The 24,022-nt window shown below is 37.2% G+C and overlaps 2 protein-coding genes and 1 long non-coding RNA gene across 6 annotated transcripts in view; 1 reads left to right on the top strand and 2 right to left on the bottom strand.

The window, feature by feature from the left end:
• Positions 1–1,011, top strand: MED18 (mediator complex subunit 18). The gene is made up of 2 exons (XM_032676966.1): positions 1–116; positions 251–1,011. The coding sequence occupies exons 1-2, from the start codon at positions 44–46 to the stop codon at positions 802–804; spliced, it is 627 nt and encodes a 208-aa protein (XP_032532857.1). The 5' UTR covers positions 1–43; the 3' UTR covers positions 805–1,011.
• Positions 1,012–3,490: 2,479 nt separating this feature from the next.
• Positions 3,491–24,022, bottom strand: part of CERT1 (ceramide transporter 1) — a 79,311-nt gene continuing 58,779 nt past the window's right edge. For 3 of the 4 annotated variants that reach the window (XM_032676963.1, XM_032676964.1, XM_032676965.1), the window contains 11 exons: positions 20,138–20,230; positions 17,456–17,542; positions 16,421–16,513; positions 15,755–15,832; positions 12,285–12,380; positions 11,473–11,605; positions 11,306–11,376; positions 9,860–9,988; positions 8,970–9,099; positions 7,540–7,676; positions 3,491–6,394 (listed from right to left, as the gene is read on the bottom strand). In XM_032676963.1, coding sequence (XP_032532854.1) covers positions 7,549–7,676; positions 8,970–9,099; positions 9,860–9,988; positions 11,306–11,376; positions 11,473–11,605; positions 12,285–12,380; positions 15,755–15,832; positions 16,421–16,513; positions 17,456–17,542; positions 20,138–20,230 — 1,038 coding nt within the window. In that variant the 3' untranslated portion in view covers positions 3,491–6,394; positions 7,540–7,548. The remainder of the gene's footprint in view (positions 6,395–7,539; positions 7,677–8,969; positions 9,100–9,859; positions 9,989–11,305; positions 11,377–11,472; positions 11,606–12,284; positions 12,381–15,754; positions 15,833–16,420; positions 16,514–17,455; positions 17,543–20,137; positions 20,231–24,022) is intronic. The other variant, XM_032676962.1, reaches the window with a different exon arrangement.
• Positions 13,674–14,552, bottom strand: LOC116781256. The gene is made up of 2 exons (XR_004354832.1): positions 13,918–14,552; positions 13,674–13,879 (listed from the first exon to the last, which is right to left on the bottom strand). It is a non-coding gene; the product is annotated as an uncharacterized LOC116781256 (long non-coding RNA).

The raw sequence follows: 24,022 nt of genomic DNA, 5'->3' as shown, positions 1-24,022 counted from the left end.
CTCCGGCCGCCGCCGCCCGCCGCCGCTGGTCCGGGCGGCCACGATGGAGGCGCCGCCGGTCACGATGATGCCCGTCACGGGCGGCACCATCAACATGATGGAGTACCTGCTCCAAGGTGGGCGGCGGGCGGGCCGGGCAACGCGGGTGGCCGCCGGGGAGCGGGGGGTGCGGGGCAGGAGCCGCGCACGGGCGGGCCGGGGGGCAGCTGCGGGAGCCCGGGAGGGGGTGACGGCGGCGCTGTGTCCGCAGGGAGCGTGCTGGACCAGAGCCTGGAGAGCCTCCTGCACCGCCTGCGCGGGCTGTGCGACAACATGGAGCCCGAGACGTTCCTGGACCACGAGATGGTGTTCCTGCTGAAGGGCCAGCAGGCCAGCCCGTTCGTACTGCGCGCCCGGCGCTCCATGGACAAGACCGGGATGCCTTGGCACCTGAGGTACCTGGGGCAGCCCGAGATCGGCGACAAGAGCCGCCACGCCCTGGTGCGCAACTGCGTGGACATTGCCACATCCGACAACCTGACGGACTTCCTGGTGGAGATGGGCTTCCGTATGGACCACGAGTTCGTGGCCAAGGGGCACGTGTTCCGCAAGGGCATCATGAAGATCGTGGTGTACAAGATCTTCCGCATCCTGATGCCAGGAAACACGGAGAGCATCGAGCCGCTCTCCCTGTCCTACTTGGTGGAGCTCAACGTGGTTGCACCAGCGGGGCAGGACGTGGTCTCTGATGACATGAGGAACTTTGCTGAGCAGCTGAAGCCTCTGGTGCACCTGGAGAAGATTGACCCCAAAAGACTGATGTGACTGCAATGTGGGCGGTTAAGGCAGTGGTTTTGTAAGGGTTCCAGAAAAGGGTGTTTTTCTAAAAAGCTTTTTGAGGGCAAATCAAAACAAGGAGAGGGGAATAAAGGACTACATACCAGTTCTGTTACTTGCAATTACTGAGTGTCTTTTCCCTTCGCTGGTGGATATGAACAAAAGTGGAGACTTCAACACCATTAAAAAAAAAAATTAAATGTTAATATTGGTAGTTTTCCTGCTGGGAGGATACCTATTAGAAAGCCTATTACCTAACACTCTAAAAATGTCATTCTTACTGGAATTCATCCCTCTCGTACCCACAACCCAGTGCTGTCTTTGTTTGGTTTTTTTGAGCACCATTTGCGTTTCCTACCCAGTCATCCAAAATTTTTACATAATACATGAAGTTAATATCTTTTAATACAGGAGGTTCTGTTTAATACAAGCATAAACCCAGGAACTGCAGTATAAAAGAGCAGGTGTACACCTCTTCATAATAGCACATGTGACAGGAACAGCCAGGACAAAGATGCTTGTAGGGAAACTGTTGGAAGTGGAAGACAATTTAGTAATATTGACATATGCAAGGGGTTTTTACATTTTTTAATGGTGTTCCGTCTTTTTCATTGGAGTTGAGTATGGCAGTCTTAGTTAATAAAAAGTAAATTACAAGCTGTTTTTTGTTATTGGGCTTGTCGCAGCTGACAGCAATACTGAATATTGAAATGTTAAGTGCACTTTTGCTGCATTTTTGTAAAAAAATTTATTTGCAATTTTTATAAAAAAATTTATTAAAATAGTACCAGCTGCTAATTGAACTACTGATGATTTTGTTTCGTACCTCTCTCGATAGCACCATGGTTAGTAACCTAATACTTCAGTGATAATTCAGTGTTATTTGAATTAGGTTTTGAGGGTTTTCAAATACAGTTCAGTCAAAAAAAGTTTGGGAAAACCAGGAAATATAAAGGAACTTATTTACATTTCTCAGGTTTTTTACAGAGGATAACCATTTTACCCAATACTGTACCAACCTCTGCTTGAAACATTGCCACACTTCAGCACAAGTGCTTTATGTAACAACTAAAGGCAGGGACCACTCCCAGAAAAACCTTCAAAAAAAGCCTTTTAAGTTAACAGCTACATTTTCAACACTGGAGTTTGGGCAAGATAAGCCTTGACAACTGACCAGCACTTAACCTAAGTGCAGTGTCTTAAGCATTCCAATGCCACAGGCTCTAGTGTGGATGTGGGGAAAAGCCAAATACTTGGATGGTACGTGAGCACAACTACGCTGCAGACAGAGCAGTGATTTCCAGCAGGGCAGAAGCAGTGAGGTGTAAGCTGTGTGACTGCTCATTACCCAGACTGAAAGTGTTTTCTAGAGGGTACAAGCACACCTGCAATTCTGTTCACACTAACTGAAGCATTTACACTTTAGATGACAATAGGTCTGACTATAGATTGACCCAAAAAATGATAATTAAAAAAATTGTTCTTTTTAGGGAGAATTAGTTTAAACCTTCCAAACTGCAGCTACCAACAGTACCAGGCTTCCTTATTTTAGCTGTAATCCTTGCACAGAAGAGGCAGGTGTGCAGAGAAGAGCTTACTGCATCAATGGCTATAGCTGAGAACACTTTCGGGCAGTTAAAATACTCCAAAAGCATCTCCCTTACTCCTATCTAATGAAATCTATTTTTCTCCTATGAAAGTTAGCTTATAAAAGCTGGAGACTAAAGACTACTAGTATCAGTAATACACACTAGTAAATTGCATGGCATATCCTTAATTATCATTCATTATCCAGGGTCAAATTGTAGTTACACAGAAATGCTCAATCTCTCTTTACTGGAAAATAGGTAGTTTTTAAACTAAGCACATAAGTTATGGGATCAGGAATGTCAAGTGTGACCATATTTTTTTTCATTCTATATTTGGGGATTTCTTTATGCAAGATAAAATAGCTGCATTCTTCAAGGTCAGGACTCTGTTGCGGTATATTAGCTGAGGCCTGATGCAGCTGAGCTTGAGATAATTTTCTTTTCTGTGCAAGTAATGCCTTCTGTTATTTCAAACTGTTTCTCCAGTCTTGCATACCTATAAGGTCTCTAAAAATTTACTGATTACTATATAAAAAAGAAATCCCTGTGTAACAAATAAAGGTAGGATTGCTATTGATCCATTAGGCACCAGCTATCTCTAGTATTAAGAAAGCTTGCTCTGTGGAAGCTCATCTCAGTTCCTAAAATTATGCTTACTTTGGAAAAAGCCACAAGTTTATCCTTTGGCACATCTCAGTACTGGATCTCTGTTCTTCCCATAGAAGCTTTCAGAATTTTGTTAATTATGTACAAATGAAGATGAGCTGAAATACTTTGGAAGTGCTCTATATGATGCTTACCCTGTATGGGAACACCTTTTAATATCCCTCTGATATGCCAGCACAAAATGAACTTCTCAATGCCAGCACAAAATGAACTTCTCAATGTATAAACTAATGTGGCATTCAGGTTTTCATCTCAATAATGTCAGTAACACAAGCAAACTGCTTTCCTGTTAAATGTTTTCTATACATTAGAATATTGTATATAACTTTATTCAAGATTTAAAAGTTAGTTAAAAGGTAAAATGTTTTAAGTAAGTTTCTCCAAAGCACTGGAAAGTTAAAAATAACAAGAAGCCAGGATTTTTCTTCATAATTTTTAATACCTTTCACTTTTAAATACTGGTTTTAAATTTGTGATTGTAACATGTAAGAGCCAACTTCTTTTAACTTTTAAAACTTATGATTAGAATCATAAAGCTATTATAGAACAGTTACAACTCTACACACTCAAGGTACTCAAAAATATGATTCATGTTTTAAGTCTGTAAATAAACAGTGGTAATTCAAATACAGCATTATCTGTACAACTTGACAAAAATACAGGTGGACAATCTGATTAAAGAGAATCTGCACAACTTCAGATAAGCCAGCTCAGCCCAACTAAGTAAAAGGTAAGGTTTTTTTCAAAGTGCATCACATTTTTTCACAGATAAATTCGTCAAAAATGTTCAGGTTCTCAGACAGAATAACAATGACCATCTCATCTTCATTCCCAGTACAAGTACTATCAAGTTCTGCCTTTCTGATCTAGTTTGGCAACATTCAAATTCTCCAAACAGATGCAGATAGTCAGAGAATGATATCTGATGGAGAAGACTGCTGCATTTTCAGCCTTTCAAACTGGTTCATTCTAGAGTCAGGAGCTGCTTCTGCAAAGACCACCACAGCTGCATAAGTTCTACTGATCCATTAACAGGAAGAAATGAACTCACAATGCACAGATATGTGGCAGTGACTGAAAAGAGGGATGGGCTCAAGAGACAGGGCAAATTGTCTAAAAGCAAAATCTCTTCCAGAAGACAGGATCTAATAGCTACTCACAAGGACAATCTGAGAGGCCTTCTTCCTTCTTTTTTAAAAAGGTGAATTTATACTGATTTCTCAGTCATGCAACTCCTTCTAAATTCTTTAAAAAGCCTCTTACAGCTCTGGGCAGGGCTAGCTACAGTGAAGTACCAGTGCCTTTATCTAAAAGTAAAACATTTCTTTACAAATAGTATCTGTAGTGTAATTTTATTTACAGAATAAATCGCAAAAGTACATCACATTTAGTGCAAATGCAACTAATGATATAAGTTTATACACTGCTTTGTAAACTTTCCATACCTTTGTAAAATAAAGCTATCCAATTAAATTAATAAACTTGCCCGTGTTCCAACAATTACCAGAAATAGCAAATAAGGAGTTAAACTCTTTATATTTTGGATTTTTTTTTTTTTTAAAGTTCCCATCAGTGTCTATGCTGGAATATACCACTGCTTGGTTGATTGTAAAAAGATGAAGTACATTTGAGGTATAAGATTTGTTTTTTTAACGTTGGTATATAAAATGCTCACTGGTGATATAGTAAACATGTACAAATTTTCATCTTATTTGCCTTACTAACATTACCATATAGGCACTTTTCTACATAGTCAAATTAACAGAATAACTCTGTAATAAGGCATATTCCATGCACACCATTAGAGAAAGGCAAATAAAAAGGGAAGAGTTATGGAGCATGAAATCTGCATGCGTGTGTTAGGTACGGTTTCATCTCTACACAGAAGATGAAGAAAGGAAGTTTTTCAACACTGTGCAGATCACATTTAATCATTTACCAAATCTTCATTGTTACTATATTCTATTTCTTTTCAGGCACCTAGCACACTATATCAAATAAGACTTTCAGCTTTCTTTTGAAAATAATATGTCTGAAACTATTTTCCTCAAGATATACAGGTTAGTGAAACACTGAGCAGTCTCTGAAGAGCTTCCAACTACAGGACATGGAGAAAAGACCTCGAAGTCAATACTAGCCTGATACAGTCCTCTCCTGATCAGCCTCTCCAGAATCAAAGCTAGGCAAACATCTGACATTTAAATTGTCACAGCAGCCAAAGGGAACTTTCCAGTTAGAACTATGCATTCTTATAGCTCTGATGGGTCTTTGATCAAGAGGCAAATAATTTTCTACATGAAAATAGCTTTTATTAAGATGAGGAAAATACATGCAGGACCTGAAAATAATGTACTCATCCTCATTGTAGACTGGGAATGTTGTCTTATGTAATCCAAATGACTTCAATAAATATTATAGTGTACCTTCTCACAGTTTGGGAAAACCCTGGATATCATGCAAGAAAGCAATCCACATATAGCATGGACAGATGTCTTCCAGGTTTCAGGCAGTCTCTTGCCCTCTTATACAGAATCTTTCTAGATAATTCTGGATCATGTTCAATAACAAAAATTCTGCGGCACATATTACATAACTAAAAAATACAATAGAAATATAAAGATATCTGGAAAAAATAAAGCTTTTCACACTCTTACTCCTTCAGAACTAAAGATCGTCATAAGAGTAAGACAATAGAAAAGGCAAAGTCATAAAGATATTGACAGCCCTCAGTTATTAACTGACATTTTATGTAACAAGATGATTCATTATAGAAATCAGCAGCAATGAACTGTGATTATACAAAGCAGAACAAAACCTACCAACAAGTCACCTACATTTTACTGAAGCTCTTCCTCCAAACTCCCCCAAAATACCATACAAATTTTTGTGCATATAAAGCACATACAATATGCTATATGTGCATCTGTCTTTTGTGCTTTTTAGACATGCACAAAACCAGCACAAGTATCTTAGGAAGGCTGACAGTGAAATTCTGCAACTTGTTTAAAATTAAAGTGGTAACCCATGTTGGTGATTCAAAGTCGTATATGCTCTTCTTCTAAAGCAAGCAAATAAAAGTAGAGCCATATACATGTTGTCAATACATGTATTTATAATTACACACTGATTCAGCAAGAAAAGTTAACAGGAGAGAGCTACTTTTAAATATTCAGCCTCATGGTGTTGCAACACTTCTTCACTTCAGTATACAAAGCCTAGAACTCAGGCCATAAAAAGACTGTAGATCCTTCGTTCCAGCATGGAGTGCTCTACGCATGGTCACTTCTCCAACGTGGAATGCTCACTCAGTCTTGTTCTGATTGCTGCAGGTAAGCAAAGACAAAACTACAGCACTGAAAAGTTTGAATGCTAATAGAAAAATCAACTTGTTAAATACTTTAAATATCACCAGAACTGCTATGATCACGTGTGAACTGTTGGCTCGTGACAGCTGTGCTGTTAATGCTTCACCTACACTACTTCTCTAACAACATTAAATTAAAATTGTGAACCATTACAGGGCTACCTGTTACACAATGATGAAATGACTACAACTTTTGGAGTCTGACACAATAAATAGAACCCGAAAATAGAGGGGGGGGCCTATGTCATGCATAGAAAGAGCAATAAAGGCTCATTTTCAGATGTAACCAAATGATGCTGCAGCAACAGAACACCTAAATGGAATTCCATGGTTTGACATACATTAACAAAAATTAAGCTAAGCCTTACTTAACACTAAGGGGCTCAGAAAACCCCTTAGTGATCAAGAAATCCTCTTCTAATGTCATATCATCATCTAAATATTAAAACAATTTTAGATTAGCTCAATAAAATATATCTATTAGCTCATTAAAATATATCTGTTGACTTCAGGAAGCATCTGGAAATCCCTTTTCTTTCTCAGGTTCATCAAAAAGACTAAAAATTTAAGTCACAGCCTTATAAATACTCTAGTAATTCATGTTGGTCTGTCAGAAAAGTTCCATTAATAAAAATTCTAGATCAAAACTATTCTGTCAGTACAAAAGAATACTTCGAAATGTAGTAATAATGTACCAAATATGCAATTATAATTAGAATTTAAGATATAAAAACCACATGAGGCTCTAGAGAAACTTCAGTGTGTATTTTTTCAGAACAAGTGTAAAATGGCTGTGATAACTGAGAAAAAACAATGCTTCATCCTTTCATACTTCTACATAAATTGGACATGTATGCAAAAACTTGCAAGATAAACTATTAAAAGTCTACAAGAAACACTGCTTGCCAACTTATGCAGCCCCTATTTTTCAAGCTAATAATACACACAAATTACACAAATGTTTTACAAAAGTATATATTGCATATGAATACTAAAACTAAGCACTGAATTCATGCTAATCAGGTAAGACATTTCTAGATTGCATACTTCTGTTTGGCCTTAAATTTAAAATGGCGAAGCAAGAATAAAAAAAAATATATATACCTGCTAATACTAGAATAAAATAGGCTTTCCTGCTGTTTTCTCTTGCACATATGATGTAAAACGCTTCAAGAACTTTGGATACTCTCGTTTAGCCACTGCTCGTAGCACTGATGCTGGTGCCCATCCTCCTGGGTTCACTACAAGTAAACAGGAAGAAGGACATTGAAATAAAGCAACTCCATTAAAGGCTAGAAAAGAAAATTTAAGTTCATTATTCCTTCAACTCTCTCTAAAGTAACAGGAAAGAATAAAGATGAGCAGATTCTTTTTTATGCCCCTAAGCTTGTGCTGTAGCACTTTCTACTCATAATACTCAAGCTCAGTCCAGGTCTATGATGCCGCTATTTAGAAAACAGTAAACATGATGTATTGTGAGTCTTGGGAAAATGCCCAAATGGAAGAGGACATTCTCTATGGGCTTCCAAGAAACAAAAGAAAGAGACTTGAGTAACTTTTTACTTCAAAGAAAACATAAGTCAATCTTAACTTTTCAATAATTGCTGCATTTTTCTGCAGAACTGCTACATAGCCAATGCCTACAAATTATTTTAAAGCATTTAAACAAGATTTGAACTGATTCTGAATCACACTTCAATTCATGCAGCAAGTATGTTGCTGAAAAGTTACCATATAATCATAGTTCAGAATTTAGCAATGTTTTAAGTAATTGTGAAACTTTTAAAAAAAGTAATTATGTGAGCTACTCTTGAAGTGTTTTGTAGCTCTAGGAGAATAGCTATTAAGTATGCACCTCCAATACTACAATACACTGGTAAATACTGGGTACAGCAACAATACAGTTTGGCTTTGACAACTTTTCAGTCAATATCAAGGATTCTATCAGCTAAAAAAATAATTAAAGAATGTAGACTAGATTATACAGTTGCAAGCATGTTCATACAAAATGCATTTGCTCATTCTTGGCACCAAGGGTGAGAACTGTATCTTTACTATCAGCAGCTTTTCAGCCTAATGAGATGAACTGAGAGAAGAAAAAATTTCATAGAATCATAGAATCGATTGGGTTGGAAAAGACCTCCGAGATCATCGAGTCCAACCCTTGGTCCAAATCCAGTCCATTTACTAGATCATGGCACTCAGCAGTACATGAAAAAAACAACACACCACTACTGACACTAAAAGCTACGCCAGCTCATCCCAGCTGCAAACATTTCTGCTCACCTTCCTCCAGCCCAAGATTGTGCACTTAGGATTGAGCTCCCAGAACACCACAAAATGAATGATCCCATTCATCGATTCATGTAGCACATTAATTTGATACTTTTTGAATGTGAAGACCACAAGTGTGATGCTATATATAGATTTAACAGAAAACTGCATCAAGGGTCTTTTTTTTTTTTTTTGCCAGTGTTCAACTCCCCAGAACTGGCATCTATCATGAATGTCATACTGAAAAATTTTAAACTTACCATTAGCTACATATGTAATCTTGCACAGGATGTTGTCCCTGCTTATTTCCTTGTTCCCCTCTGGTGGGCTTACTAATGTCTGACAAATCATAGCGATATTGATTTTGGCACGGACACAGCGATTGTTCAGCTGTCAAAAAACATGAAAAATTGTAAGCCTCACAGTAAAATTGTTTCAGCATACTTAACCACGAACATTTTAATTGACTAAGAAGTCTAAGACACTGGAAACTGTGTTTCTGAAAGTCTGCATTCTAGCACTACATGGACGTATCAAGAAAGTGAGTAAAATGAAAGGTAAAAGGTGAATAGGGAAAGAATTAAATTAAAATGCCTGAATTTCAAGTTTCTGCTTGCTTAACCCAAGTGGATTACTTCAATTATTGTGACAAATCAGTAAAGGAACATTTCAAGGATAATGCATCAGTTTACAAATATCAGTCAACTTTTCCCTTGACAGGAAGCTATGGCATAGCAACCCAAAGAAAACAATCATTGCTACTATCTGATAAAGCCAAGGCAAAACTGTATAAGATAGAGACTTAACCATATATACACTCATACAAGCCTAGTCCTATATCTGACAATACTGAAGAGTTATTAATTTGAATCCATATAAAATAACCTCTGTTCTTTAAAATTATTTCACATCTCCAGAAATTTTGCTTCCATTCTGATGAAAAACCTTAGATCTGCCCACTGAGAGATAAGGCAAGAAAGCTTTTGGCTCAGAATGCCTTCATCAGGTCATTGTATCACCTGGTTTAAATTAGCTGTATTTTTGTATAAGCCCCCCATCTCCCCTCACATTAATATTGCAAATGCATTACCACATAATAGAAAAACTTCACCTTAAAAGTAGAACTTCACAGAATCAAAATAATACTTACAGGAGCACTGTCATGTTCTACAGAGAAATTGCACACAATCCATGTTTCTGGATCATTTTCACTAAATGCTGGTATTTTTCTGATGGCAGACAAATACAGCACATCCCTTTGAGAAGCTGGCCACACCCTCTGCAGAGAAACACCTGAATATAAGTTTTTCCAGGTTTGCACATTAAGTACTTATTAACCTTAGTTAAAGGAAAAAAACCAAGCAAGACAAACCAGGTCAGTTATGTCATTGAGTGTTTCTTCAAGTCAGTAATTTCATTTTCAAAACTGAAACAGACATACTGTTATAAATAGGTAACAGAAACTTCAGGTTGTATGGCTACGCTTCATGCCAAAAAAATTAAGGTATAACTTTAAGGCCTTTGAAATGCAGGGAGCCAAGCTGCAATGAATTTTTCAGTAGAAAACCAGGAAGAGGCAGCTCCCTTCCTGTTTCCTCAACCTCAGGTTTACATTTTAGTTAATACTTGTAAGCTATAAACTAAACTAACACTTAAGTATATAACGATGTATCTACATTTACTTATGTCTCTGGAGAGAAAAAAAGGAGAGACATATTTAAAACAATTATTTCCAAAAGCTACTTCTTAAGTAAGACAGATATGGCAAACTGATATTATCCAAGAGAAAGTCTGAGATACAAAATGCCTGATAAAATAAGAAAATATACAAAAGTTTTCCTGACTTTCATGACACTCAATAGGATAAAAGTCTGGCTTTTACCAGAATACAATACAGATTACACAATGTCTTACTCAATTGTGAGTCCTCTGTTAAAGTAGTCTAAATGTAATCATGCTACTGTTAAAATGGTCAAAGAAAAATACCTGTTTGAACATTTGAGTATACTACTACCTAGAAACATGCAAGAAAAAATATGAATCCGTATATTTCATTCCCATCCATTTTTAAAATTTTTAAGTTACAGTTGTTGGATTGTAATTCAAATTACCATTTTTTTAATTGACAGCAGAACCATTTTGGAAAGAAAAACACTGAAGATACAAGAACAAATGTTATATCAACAATTAAAAACCCTTGCATTATGAGGTGGTATGTCAGCTAACTGTGGTTAACAGTAGCTCGTATTTTTGCAAAAAATATCTGATACAGTGGTATAGGATTCTTCCCTGTAGTATGTGTTTATTTACTGCTTCTGTTTGCCTCAGGTGACTCTTGCTGGCAGTAATACAATTATGAGATTAAAAACAGTCCTCATTTGTTATTACAAACTCTATCAGACATGTACACAACCGATTACACCCTCAAGACAAGTTTGAAAAATTGATGAAGTTGCAGATAATAGAGAACTTCTTCTGAAATGTTGTTCTGAAGAGTATTTAAGTTGTTAACCCAGTAAAGTATTCAGAGTAATATTGGAATACACATTCCTCGGACTGTCTCAGTAAGGTATGCATATGGATGAAATGTTATTACCTTATGTGTCTGGTAAATGATGATTGCATTATCTGCTAGATTTTCCACAACATGAAAATTTTCAATTGTTGCTAAAAGAAGAGGGGAAAAAAAATAAATCCATCAGTAAACAATCACAGACACATTAGGTCAACAATATCCTTGCTGATAAACATGCAATTCCTTACTTTCCCAGTCATTACGAACATCGACATTCCAAAAGTAGTGGCAAACTTCATGCCCTGTTACCCCTTTAACAGCATGCGTTGCTTTCAAAGGATCTAGAACTATTCCATTCTCTTCCACCTCTCTTCTGTATACCTACAGCCAAACACAAAGAAAGAAATGTAGAAAAGAAATTGTCAAAACTGTTCATGTGTTTAATTGTTTAAATTTAATCAGTAAAAAAACCAAACCAAACCAAACCCACTTACCCAGACGACTATCACATGAATTTGCCATGAGAGTGTTCTCTGGTAACCACTGTTGCAGACATTCTAACATGGCAATTCACACTGAAATACCAGCACCTGAAGGATCTCTACTCCAAAAATTATTAAGCTACCTTATTTATCACTATGCACAAGGATTCATAAGCACAGCAGAGCAGCCAACACAGTAGCTTGCTACTCTAATATTTTTGTACGTTGAATTTACACATTACTTTGATACCAAGCTTTAAGCAGGAGGGAATGAGAAAGTAATCTGCAAAGACAAAGCTATTGCAAGAGTTACACTACATTTTGTATGAATAAATATATTGGAAGCCACAACTCTGGTGGACTCCAGTCCCAATCTAAACAATGCTATTCTCAGAGAAAAGTTTTAGCAGCCTAACTTGCTGAGTGATAGTGTTGCAGAAAATCACAGAATCATTTAGGTTGGAAAAGACCCTTAAGATCATGAAGTCTAACTGTAAACATAACACTGCCAAGTCCACCAGACTGAAAGTACCTGTCTTCACAGCATATCATCTTACACAAATTAAACAAATGTTTACCTTCATTTCTCCTTCTTCTACCACTAGCTGCCAATTGGCATCTCCTCCCACATCTTGCAAGGAATATGTCATATGATTTTGTACCATCTCTTCCACCTTTAAAGGGAAAAAAAAAAAGGCTTTTTAACTCATTCCTTCCATCTTTTTGCGCAGATACTGTACAGCATTGGAAGTCACGAGTCAATACTTCAGTTCCTGTGCAGGAGATCAATTTGAGAGCTTTCTATTACAGGTTAAGAACAAGCAGATAGTGCTAGCCTTCAGAAACAAAGCCAAAATCTTGATTTAACTTCCAACTTCATTCTTTGTGGGCACTTCCTATCCTTCCTTTGTGCCTCTAAACTGTGAAATCACACTACTTCTACCTAAAACAGTTTTATTTCAGCATATAGGAATTTCAGTTATCTCTAAATAGAATTAAAATGCACTGTAAGATATTCACTGAAGAGCATTTAAAAAGCTGAACAGAGGCAGGGGGTTGGGGAAGAAGACTGACAATCTCTAAAAAAGTGAATACATATCAAAAGTAATATTGAAAGAGCAGTGAAGAAAACAGTCATGAGCAAAGCATGCCTGCTCTGTTTCAATGGCATCTTTGCACAGTTGCCAGCTACGACAAAAAAAAAGAACAGAAATGCCTACATTCAAAAGATTATGATGGTATAGAGACTATTATTCTACAGAGACTACATTATTCTGTTTCTTTGGTTCCCCATCCCCTTTCAAACGCCCCAATTAAAAAAGGAAACAAAATTATAAAGTATCCATTGCTGTGTAATGCTTCAAATATTGAAAACATTCGAATATCTTTTAGGTAGAAAAAAGTTAAGTGACTACTAAAACTTGCCACAGCAAGCAAGTCCACGTGACTCACACAATTTTCCTGAATTTCTAGAAATATCTTTTTTTTCAAAAGGAAAAGCATTACAAGCAAAGGTTAGTTAATTCACCAATACAAAGATTAGCCTAAGAAGTTCCCAGTCACAGGATTATTAGCCTGAACCTTGAAGTGCTTTTGCACAACTTACAAAAATATGAAGTCTAGTATGCAATAAAACAACATATAAAACATATATTTGAGCAAATAGTAAAACAAGTAGAAAGCAAAATTAATAAACAGTGATATGATATAGAATGGAAGTTCTATGGAAGATGTTATTTACTTTTAATTTAAGGCAGTAACTTTGTTTGTATTATGTACTCCATGTGCAATATTAAGACCAGGAAGAAAATAGGTAACTGAATGAAGTCAAAACCTTTAAAGTGCAACATCAAAATAAAACCCATTAGATGGAAATTCTAGTTTGTCTCAGTTTAATGACAGACTTCTTTAGAGAATGAAAAGTTATCACTTCAGTTTTTGGAGGGTTTTCTAGGTGTTTTGTTTTGGAGTTACAGTGAAAAAACACTCCCAAGATTTTTGTTTCTGCTTTTAGACAAATCAACTTTTTCTGCTAGTTACTAGAAGGTTTCCTTCAAAAAGTTCTTCTGTTTTTCTTATCCAGTGAAACAGTGACAGTACAATACAAATTAGGTAAGAATGTGGGCTATTTAAAAATTCAATTTATTAGATTAGATCACACTTCTAGATCACACTTCTAGATCACACTTCTAGATCACACTTCTAGATCACACTTCTTTTGGAAAGCAATCCTTGCCATGCTCCCAACATTTGCTTGCCACACCTTCAGGTCCCCATGTCTCTTCTCCCACACCTCTTTATTTATTAAGGACAAAGCTATCTCTTATACATTTATTTTTCTCTTTTGCTACTTTTTGCTTTATACTAAATGCAGAGGGATGAAGGAAATAGCAAGGAAAGAAGAGAAGGAGGCATCCACAGGAGTGCCATCTAAACAGATTCTTACTTCTGCTTCACCAGGAAATGCAGTACCTACAGAATTGCCTTGTGCACGCTATCTGTCCAAACCATATTTAATCTGAAGACTGGTTGCTGTCTGTCAACTCGCACCTATTTCAGAGGTACAGAATCAAGATTCACAGACTCTCTCCCACTGGAGAGGTTCAGTGTTACCTCTGGGTTCCTAGCTGGCTACAGAATAGTCTGCAAAAATACCTGTAACATGTATGCCATGCAGCCTTGGCCTGAACATTAAGTGGCAAGTTCTTCACTTCAAAGGGCCTCAGAACACCTCAACCTATTAGAAAAGCTGCTATTTCTTTAAGAAAGTGATCTGACCTCCCACTCAACTGGCAGAGGCAAATAAATGCCTTTCTAGAGGCACACTGAAGAACCAGTTCCCATTAGAATACATTTATACTTCTCAGTCTTAAAAACAAGGTTGCAAGTTTCTACTTGACCTTTTCCCGATATCAAAATTCCCTTCATTCATATGAATTCTAGAAAAAAAATAATTTTTTTAATAATCGAGATATTAGCCTTCCTTCCCAAAAGCCAAATTGTCAGCCTGGGGCCAGAGGCCAACTTTTTATTAATGAAGTCCAGAGCGGTTGTAATGAAAAGATTTGCTGCTTTTCTCATCTTGCTCTCTGTTGTCTTTCACCTGCTTGTTCACTAGAAATGAAGCTCCAGAGCAGGTGTACTGACTTGTTGGTTTGGCAAAAATTTGTTCTAGAGAAAACACGTAGGAGATAGGGGTGTGTGCGGGGATAGTAGCTTTCCGTAAATGAAGATCATTCTTTCTGCAGTGAGTCCATTAACTTGAAACTGCATTTAAAGGCACTCTGTAGTAATTTCCATGCAGTAAAATCCATGCAGCAGCTGAAAAGAGCAATTTGACTCCAGCCCATTTGATGCTGATACATAATCACAATTTGCATTATTGTGATAAAGACTTAGTCCACATGAGATTTGTTTTTAAATTATTAGTTCTGCAGTCACAGTACTGCTCTGATTATCATATGAACACAGATGTCAGACGTATTTTCTGAAGGATAAGCGAATACATAGATATATAAACTCTTCAGTAAAATTTGTCATACCCACGATCTTGTTTGTCAACGTACTTTATGGTCTTTCAGTAATCAAACCAGTTGAAGAGGTAAAAAGCAGTGATAGTAAACCATAATATTTAGCATATTAATGTCATTACAAACAAATGTTTCAGATTAAAATCAAACCTTTGACTTTAAAAGCGCAAAAAACCATTCAATATGAAGAAACACTGTTTCCAGCCTACATAAAGCAGGTGTTATTTTACCTTATTATAACTAGAAATAAAAAAATTTCAAATTGTAGGTATTTTTTAAAGCTATTGAAATAAATCAAACAGTTTCACAAGATTTGGGCCTCTGCACAAGTGGTATGCATGCAAGCTGGATGTAAAGAAAGACAACCATTTAGTACAGGAATAGAGAACTCCTTTGTTTGTCTCAACGTACTAGTTTAAAGCAAGCAGTGACTGATGTAACAAAAAAACCAGGTTTTAGAGAAGAAGATGAAATACAGTAAAGATATGCAACCCCCACCTGACACATCAGTACAGTACCTGGGAGCTGAATCTGTGAACATCATCAGAGGCACTGACTAGATCAATGGAAGACATGGAGGAAGAGCGACTATAGGGCTACCAGAGACAGACAAAGAAAAAACCAAGTAATCAGAACAAAGGCACAACAGAGCGATCAGTACCATCTTGCAAGCACAAGATAATGAAGAAAAGGAAAACAAAAGCACCATAAGCAGCAAGCACAGTGGCAAATGCTGATTTCATGCACCTATTATATATTATGCTCCCAGTGTAGCCCTGACAGGAGCGCAGTGTTTCCAGTAACACTAAAAAACAGCCAACTGATTCTGATGCAGAAGACTAGATTTTTATTTTTATTTTTTTTTTAATAAAATCAATTCAATTAATTTGGGTGAAGATATCTTGAAAACACTGGGTTTAGCCAGTTGGGATTTTTCCTTTATTGTCTGACTGACGGGCTTAATACAAATCAAGAGTATTCTAAATACTCAAGATACTCAAATCAGTATTTTTTAAGCCAAGACAAAAAAAAAAGTCCTTCAATTCCAGCTACTTTATTTGAAAATGATTAGACCATTGGAAGTTACTAGAAACACCTAAAAATCTCATCTACCATACAAAATATTATACAGAAACATCACAGATCAGCCCATTATTCTGAGGAGATCAGGAAAAATATCTCACCGTTTGCACAAATCGATGAGTCCCCACAGCAGTATATGCATCTCCAGAAGGTAAGGATGTTGGCCAGTGTAATCTAACCTTTTCACTTTGGGACTGCAACAACATAGGTTTAATTATTATTAGTCAGCTGCTATTGGGTGGACTGTGAAACAAAGTGAGTCATGCTTAATGTACATAATGACTACAAGAACTAATGCCATCCATGACAGGAGTGAAGCAGTCATTCTGCTGGAATTCTCATTGAGAGGGCCTGAAGACTGAATTCATCCAAACTTCAAGGTGTATTTCTAAGTTAAGGAAAACATATCAAGGATGCATGTAGTAGTATCACAGTCACTAAAAACTTACACTCTCTGCTAAGAGACCCCAACATAGGTAAGCTTTGTTAGTTACTACATGTCCACTAGAAAGTTTTTTAAATCTCAAGTATTTGTTATTCACTATATTCCTAAGCACATAAGCATTTAACACAAAGAAAGCATCACTTTGTTATTCCCCCTCATTTTATATACTGCTATACTTTCTAATATTCTACATACTTTCCTCACATGTATCTTATCCCTTTTTGATCCTTGTCACTGAAGCGTATTCAAGAAATGAGTTAGAGAAGTAGTCAGAGCCCACAGAACTTCTGAATAAAACCAAACACCAACAGAACTATGTCTTTCCTATTTCATATACCACTAGAGTAAACAGAAATTTTAGGTTTTGGAGGCAACTGTAGTGTTTGATATTCTTATTTCAACAGGGCATCAGTTACGTATAAAGGTAAGTTTCATACAGAACACTTATTTAGGAATTATAAACTAGAGACATTAAATTAGTTTAACACATACTGTCCTTCTCTATACAATCTGTGAAGTCAATTTCTCAAAACTGGCATTAAGCAACAACATTTAATTGTAAAACTGATCCCCTGATCAATGTCAGAATAAAATATCTACAGTTTCGGAAGATGCACTTCAGGACTGAGTTTAAGTCACAGAAATCTCTTGTGAAGTGCTCATCATTAAGATATTTTTCAAGTATCAATACCTGTTCTTCCATTTTATCCTGTCTATCAAGAGCAGCTTCAACAGCATCAAAGAATTCTTCTTCATTAATCAGACTATTAGGACCCTCCTAGAGGATAAGAAACAAAAGTAGTTAAAAATTCTGGAGATATGAAAGTTCCACTTCAATTTATTCTTAGAAATTATATATATATATATTTACATTACAAATCCTCAGAAAACCTGTACTAGTTAAAGGAAGTTAAGGATAGTTGTATAAAGAAGGAAAAAAACCCCAGGAAACCAAGTAATAGTGTCAGTATGCTTTGACGTCAAATTTAGGTTTTCATTAACAAATATGTTCTCTTGAAATGCTTACAGTGTGTCAGTGAAGTACACCTATTAACATACTTGTGTAGTTAGACTCCTTCCAAGTATTTCAGTGCCTTAAGGCATTGAATTTCAGGTATTTCCTCAAAATATAACAAGAGAAGAGAAAATTCTGCGGAGTTCTATTGAAAATTCTTGGAAAACCCAGTTAAGCACTAAACAGCAGGTAGAACTGAGTCAACAATTAAAAACTCCAGTTTACTAATTAAAATGGTAATTTCATAAAATTAGGTTTGTTTCTTTTACAACCTGACCCAGCAAATTAAAAGACCCCTACTTTACAACACGGATACCTGGAAGAAGCAGCTGGGTTCATAACCAAGTAGACCAAGTCCAACTTCCTACCATTTTTTAATATTACAGTGCATGCCTCAGTGATAAAAGATAATCTAAGCTCAAGTATCTTAAATATCTGTATAGTACTACTTCTCAGGCTATGACTTGTAAGTAGAAACATGTTTGATTAACGTACATGAAAGAGTCAAGTTCGTAAAAATTATGCAAACTGCATTAGAGGTGCATTATCTTACATTATTATTGTGGATGCGTCATCCATGTAAGTGTTCAAGGCCAGGCTGGATGGCTCTCTGAGCGACCTGGTCTAGTGGAAAATGTGTCCCTGGCCATGGTGGGGGGGTTGGAACTAAACGATCTTTAAGGTCCCTGCCAATTCAAGCCATTCTATGATTAATCTTCAAAAGGTAGTTAAAGCATCTCAGAATCAGACTAAATATCTCACTGAGGAGGATGCTAATGAAATACGCAATTTAACAGAAGGAACCTAAAATCAGTGAATTTGACAACACCATATTTCAAGTGGCAGTGACAAACTAAAAATCAATTCAAGTTGGACTACAGATTTTAGGACTGCCTCTGCACTCAGGGTTTTCATATTTGCTTTACATATCTCTACATCTGAACAAATAAAGAGGGAAAGTACAATACTAGTACATATAAGCAGTATCAAATGTAGAAGAAAATAAAATCAACAGATATATCTATAAGAAACACACTTCAGACAATATCAGAACATGGAAGGTAAAGACATATTTCCACTTGCAAGAAATTAAGGACTCAGATTCTCCATATAGTTTCAGTTTTCAAGGTGAAAAAGTAAATGTGGCATGAACACATTTGTAAATCACACTTGCACAGGCTTGTGCAACACCACTTTCCCCTTTGATAAACAACCCAATCTTTACAAGTGTATTGGGTTTGTGTGGCCAGGTTTTGGCAGCTAGGGGGGGCTACAGGGGTGGCTTCTGTTAGAAGATTCCAGAGCTTCCCCCATATCCAGCAGAGCCAATGTCAGCCAGCTCCAGGACAGACCTCCTGCTGGCCAAGGCTGAGCCCATCAGTGACAGTGGTAGCTGCTCTGGGGTAATGTATCTAAGAAGAGGGGAAAAAGCCTGTGCAACTCCATCTGGAGAATCGCAGAGTGAGAGAATATGTGAGAGAAACAACTCTGTAGATATCAGTGAAGAAGGAAGAAGAGATGCTTCTGATGCTGGAGCAGAGATTGCCCTGCAGCCTATGGTGCAGCCCTTGGTGAGGCAGCTGTGCCCCTGCAGCCCATGGAGGTCAATCTGCAGTGGATCAGAGATCCATCTGCAGCCTGTGGAAAGCCTCATGCTGTATAGCAGGTGGATATACCCAAAGGAGGTTGTGACCCTGAGGGAAGCCCAGACAACTGGCAAGACCTGTGGCCCTGTGGAGAGAGGAACCCACACTAGAGCACGTTCACTGACAAGACTTGTGACCCTGTGGGAGACTCACACTGGAGCATTCTTTTCCCTAAGGAATGCACTGAGTGGGAGGGACCCCCACTGGAGCAATTCATGAAGAACTGCAGCACACAGAAGGAGTCATGTTGAAGAAATTCATGGAGGACTGCCTCCTGTGGGAGGTATCCCGCATGGGGGCAGGGGAAGAGTGTGAGGAGTCCTCCCTCTGAGGAGGAAAGAGTGCCAGAGACAATGTGGGATGAACTAACCACAACGCCCATTCCTTTTCTCTCTGTACAGCTGAAGGATAAGAAGCAGAAACTGGAGGTAAAGTTAAACCCAGGAAGAAAGGAGGAGCAGGAAAAGGGTGTTTTTGAGATTTGATTGGTAGTAAACTAAGCTGTATTTCTCCAAGTTGAGTCTGTTTTGCCTGTGTCAGCAATTGCTGAGTGAGACTTCTGCATCCTTATCTCCACCCAGAAGCCTTTCATCATATTCTCTCTCCCCTGTCAGCTGATAGAGCGACTTGGTGGACACTTGCTGTCCACCCAGGGTCAGCCCACCATAAAAAGTCATAGCATTTTAAAAAATTTCAAAAGTAGAATTCATACCTCATAGTCTGGCCCTCCGAAGTGGGACTTTTTCTTCAGTTCTGTCACAGCATTTTTGTAGGCTTCTTCAATTCTTCTCCTTTTCTCTACCTCCTGTAAAAAAATTACATGACCATTTGATGCAGTGAGAATGAATTGTCAACATGTCAACAAGTAGAATGACCAGGATAGTTTTTTCTCCAAGTAGCAATTGAAAACCTGATGATTTTCTGAATGTATTTGCATGCATGCATTATATGTGCCTATATACATGTATATATAATAGTAAGCTTGGGGAACTAGCTATCTTGAGGATACTTTTTAATTAGTGTGAAAGAAACCAGATCAGCATGCAAAAACTAGTTTCTAGTTTAAGCATGGTTCACTGAGTGTCATATTTTGTATCTGACAGTTTATATAAACCTCCTTGATACAGATGCTTGGGCAGGGATAACAAAGGGTAAAAAGTAAAACTAGTAAAAGGCTAACGTGCTCAACATGGTGATATACTAATGAGTTACATCCTGTGAATTTGTATCCTAATTATAGGATCAATGTGAATAATTTTGTGGATTCCATGCAAAGACTAGCAACTTGACATCATTCTCACATAATAGGTTGTGACTGTAATAGAGCCACTGATGGTGTCAGTATCACTGTATATTTTGAATATACAGTAGTAACATCAGAATGAGATTAGGTCTAATATTTCCTCTGCAAATTCTGCATACTGCCAGATACTTTCAGCGAAAAAGCTACAAAGATTTCTGAAATTCTTGCAGAATTCAGCTTTTATATGTGAGATGTTTGTTTCTCTGTCCCCTCTCAGAATCTGTTCAAGTGAAAGAAAGTTAAGTCTTACAGGTGACAACTGGACACCACACACTACTTCTTGTAGATATGAGTTTATTCAGACTACTTCTTGCAGATATGGGCATAATTATTCAGCAACCCAAACTGAAATGTAAAGATTCAGTGGAAAACCATGAAGCAATATGGAAAGGCTGAGTTTACCAATTGGGAATTTGGAGGTAACATTCACTCTGGAACATTCCAGTTTCTAGTAAAGCAATAGCTTTGATGTAAAACAAAGTAGTAGTTTTCCCCAGAAAAATAAAAAAACCCAGCACTTAGACTGACAGTATTGTCTGTAACTGCGACTGTAGGTTTTTATCTTCTGAAACTGTCACAAAGAGGCAGAAACTGCTAATAAATTTCACAAAATTTTGCGTGTTTTTTTTTTTTGAAAGATAAACAGGAGAGTCATGAAGATGCATAAAGCATGACTTAAGTACATGTCACTGAGAGAAAGCACAGAAAGTTTACCAGACTTGGAATGAAAAACAAACAAACAAACAAAAAAAAAACCCCACAAAAAACACCCCCCCCAAAACACAGCTCCTCCTCCCACTCACCCCAAATCTCCACACTTTCTGTACTTCAATCTGCAAACTAGTGATAATTCACATATGTCAAAATACAGCTCTCCAAATTTGCCAGCTTCTCTTGGTAATAACACTAAGTAAGGCAGAAATTGGGAAACTGATTGCACAGCAAAAAAAAAAAATTACTTGCTGTATTAAAACTGTAAAATTTAAAGAGACATTTAAGTTTCAAACATCAAAGGTGAACAAAGTAAGTGACCTAAACATATTATTATTAAGGTAACATTTAATGTTCAGAAGATAAATTTGCTTAGTAGTAACAATCAGTGAGACCAAACGAAGCAAGAACAAAAAAATGCTGCCTTAGTCAAGAAAATATGAAAAGCATTATCACAAGGACTTTGTTGAAAATGAAACAATGGTCCAAATACTAAAGACAAAATCCTTTTCTTGTGTGTCCATTTTAAGAAAAGTCTATTTTAAAATACACTTAACATTTTATATACTGCACTGGAAAAATAAAAAGTCAAGCTCAAGATTTTAAGAGTTAAGCATAAAAGGTGGAAAGAAAAGCTGTAACTACAACTATCTTTAGAAAACACTATTTGCTTTTGTATTAATTTTTTTCAGGCCATCTATTTTGGTATTGAAAGAAAACTAGCCACAGAATCTGTACTTTAATCATCTCACAATATTTATTTCCTTCTCAGAGCATTTTACACACCTAGCCAAGAAAACCAAAAGTACAAAGATCTATACCATTCTCATCCCATGTCTATTCAGAGGGCAAAGCAATGGTTTTGCTCAGGCCCACAGTTATAGATAAAATTAAACCCAAAGCAGCTCTATTATGGAATGCAGAGCTGTGGAATAGTGGTAGCAGAGGTCTGAATACAGTCAACTGCTGTCCTTAGGGGTGTGGGTGTCAAGGTGCTGCTCACAGGAGATTGATTGCAAGGGTGGCGTTTGTAGGAGTAGACCAGGGTTTCACTCTCAGTCAAAGCTATTTCACCATAATTCTATGTTGTTTAATTCATCAAAAAACCTCCTCTTCCAAAAGGTCACCCAATAGAGAAATACAAAGTAATTATTTTATATTAGAATTAAGGTAATTTACCCTGTGTGTCCTCTAAACCCCATTAAATTTCATTGACAAATGTAACTTTAAAAAAGTTGCAAGTCTACTAGAGCAGAGCAACTTAAAAGCTCCAAGGTTTCAGAAGCTTTTGCCGCTTTAATTTCTAGGAAAACAAGTCAAAATAAGTTTGTGGCCCCCTTTAAAATGTACTTAGTCATGCCGTATGAGATATTACTCATGAGACTCAAACTGAAATTTAAGTTGGAATTTGCTAACCACTTGCAGCTTAAACAAGTGCTTTAAAGTTAGTCCACAGGAAAAGACAAAAGTGAAAAATAACTAATATAAATAAATTCAAATTTTATATTAACATATTATTCTGCATATATAAATATGCAGAATATACTAAACTAGGGGCAAGGAAAACATCCCTTCATCCATGCTCAAAGGAAAGGCTGATCAAATCAAGTGAACTGTGTTTGCTCAGCACAGAAATGAGAAGGTTTTTTTGCAGGTGGGCCTAAGAGTAGCCTTCCAATACCTTCAAGAAAGTCATAAGGAAACCAAGCCAGACGCTTCACAGTAGTTTAGAGCAGAAAGATAAAAAACAAGAGGCAGATACTGGAATATCCAGTTACTCTAACTGGATATAAGGCAAAACTTTTTCACTCTAACAACAGATGAGCAGCAGAACAGGCTGCCCAGAAGTGTTGTGCAGTCTCCAGCCTTGGAGACCTAAAACCAGACTTAGTAAAACCCTGAGTAACTCGATCTGACCTCAAACTGTCCTTCCTTTAAGCAGAAGATTAAAGAGAGAGAAACCTCTTGAGCTCTCTAGTCCAACCCAAATTACTCCCAATCCTATGAACAGGCTTCAAGTCTTGGACCTACTGTAATTCCTCCAACTGCTTACTGTGGACAGAAGTCACAATACAGTTAGACAGGGCCAGGCCTTTGGCATATGAACAAAGACAATAAAGGATTCAAATATGGATGTATTTTATCTGAGTATGTTCATTCTTTGAATAGTGTACACTAAATGGAGTAAAAGGTGAAGCGTAATATACACCACATGGAAATACATTAAAAAAAAGATAACAGAACAACAGCTGCTCTGCACACCAGCCAGTGATGGCATGATTATGGAAACTAAAGCCTGAAGTACAACCTGCCATGCCTCCAACAACAAATCACAGGCAGGAAGACACTGTTCCTTTAGAAGTGTTACAGTGGTTGAGTAGGCTTAGCGTGAACCACCACTGCCATTAGAATAACAGATACTGTAACACCACACACAAATAATTTAACCACTTAGTATTAAACACAATTTAATCTCTTCAATCTGCCAAAGGAAAGTGAAATAACTGTATCTTGAAGAGACTTTTCAAGTTAAAACTGTTTCTCCTATTATCACCATCTCTTATCACATTAAAACATTTCAGA

Source organism: Chiroxiphia lanceolata, chromosome Z (genome assembly GCF_009829145.1).
Source record: "Chiroxiphia lanceolata isolate bChiLan1 chromosome Z, bChiLan1.pri, whole genome shotgun sequence".
In the NCBI taxonomy this organism is placed as follows: Eukaryota; Metazoa; Chordata; class Aves; order Passeriformes; family Pipridae; genus Chiroxiphia; species Chiroxiphia lanceolata.
Note: the sequence above shows the minus strand (reverse complement) of the source record. Positions and strands in the feature narration are given on the sequence as shown.

What these genes read in the sequence shown, in the direction of transcription:
- MED18 (XM_032676966.1), top strand. Translation starts at nt 44, where the DNA reads ATGGAGGCGCCGCCGGTCACGATGATGCCCGTCACGGGCGGCACCATC. An exon ending in GATGGAGTACCTGCTCCAAG is followed by an intron (nt 117 to 250) that starts GTGGGCGGCGGG and finishes CTGTGTCCGCAG; the next exon opens with GGAGCGTGCTGGACCAGAGC.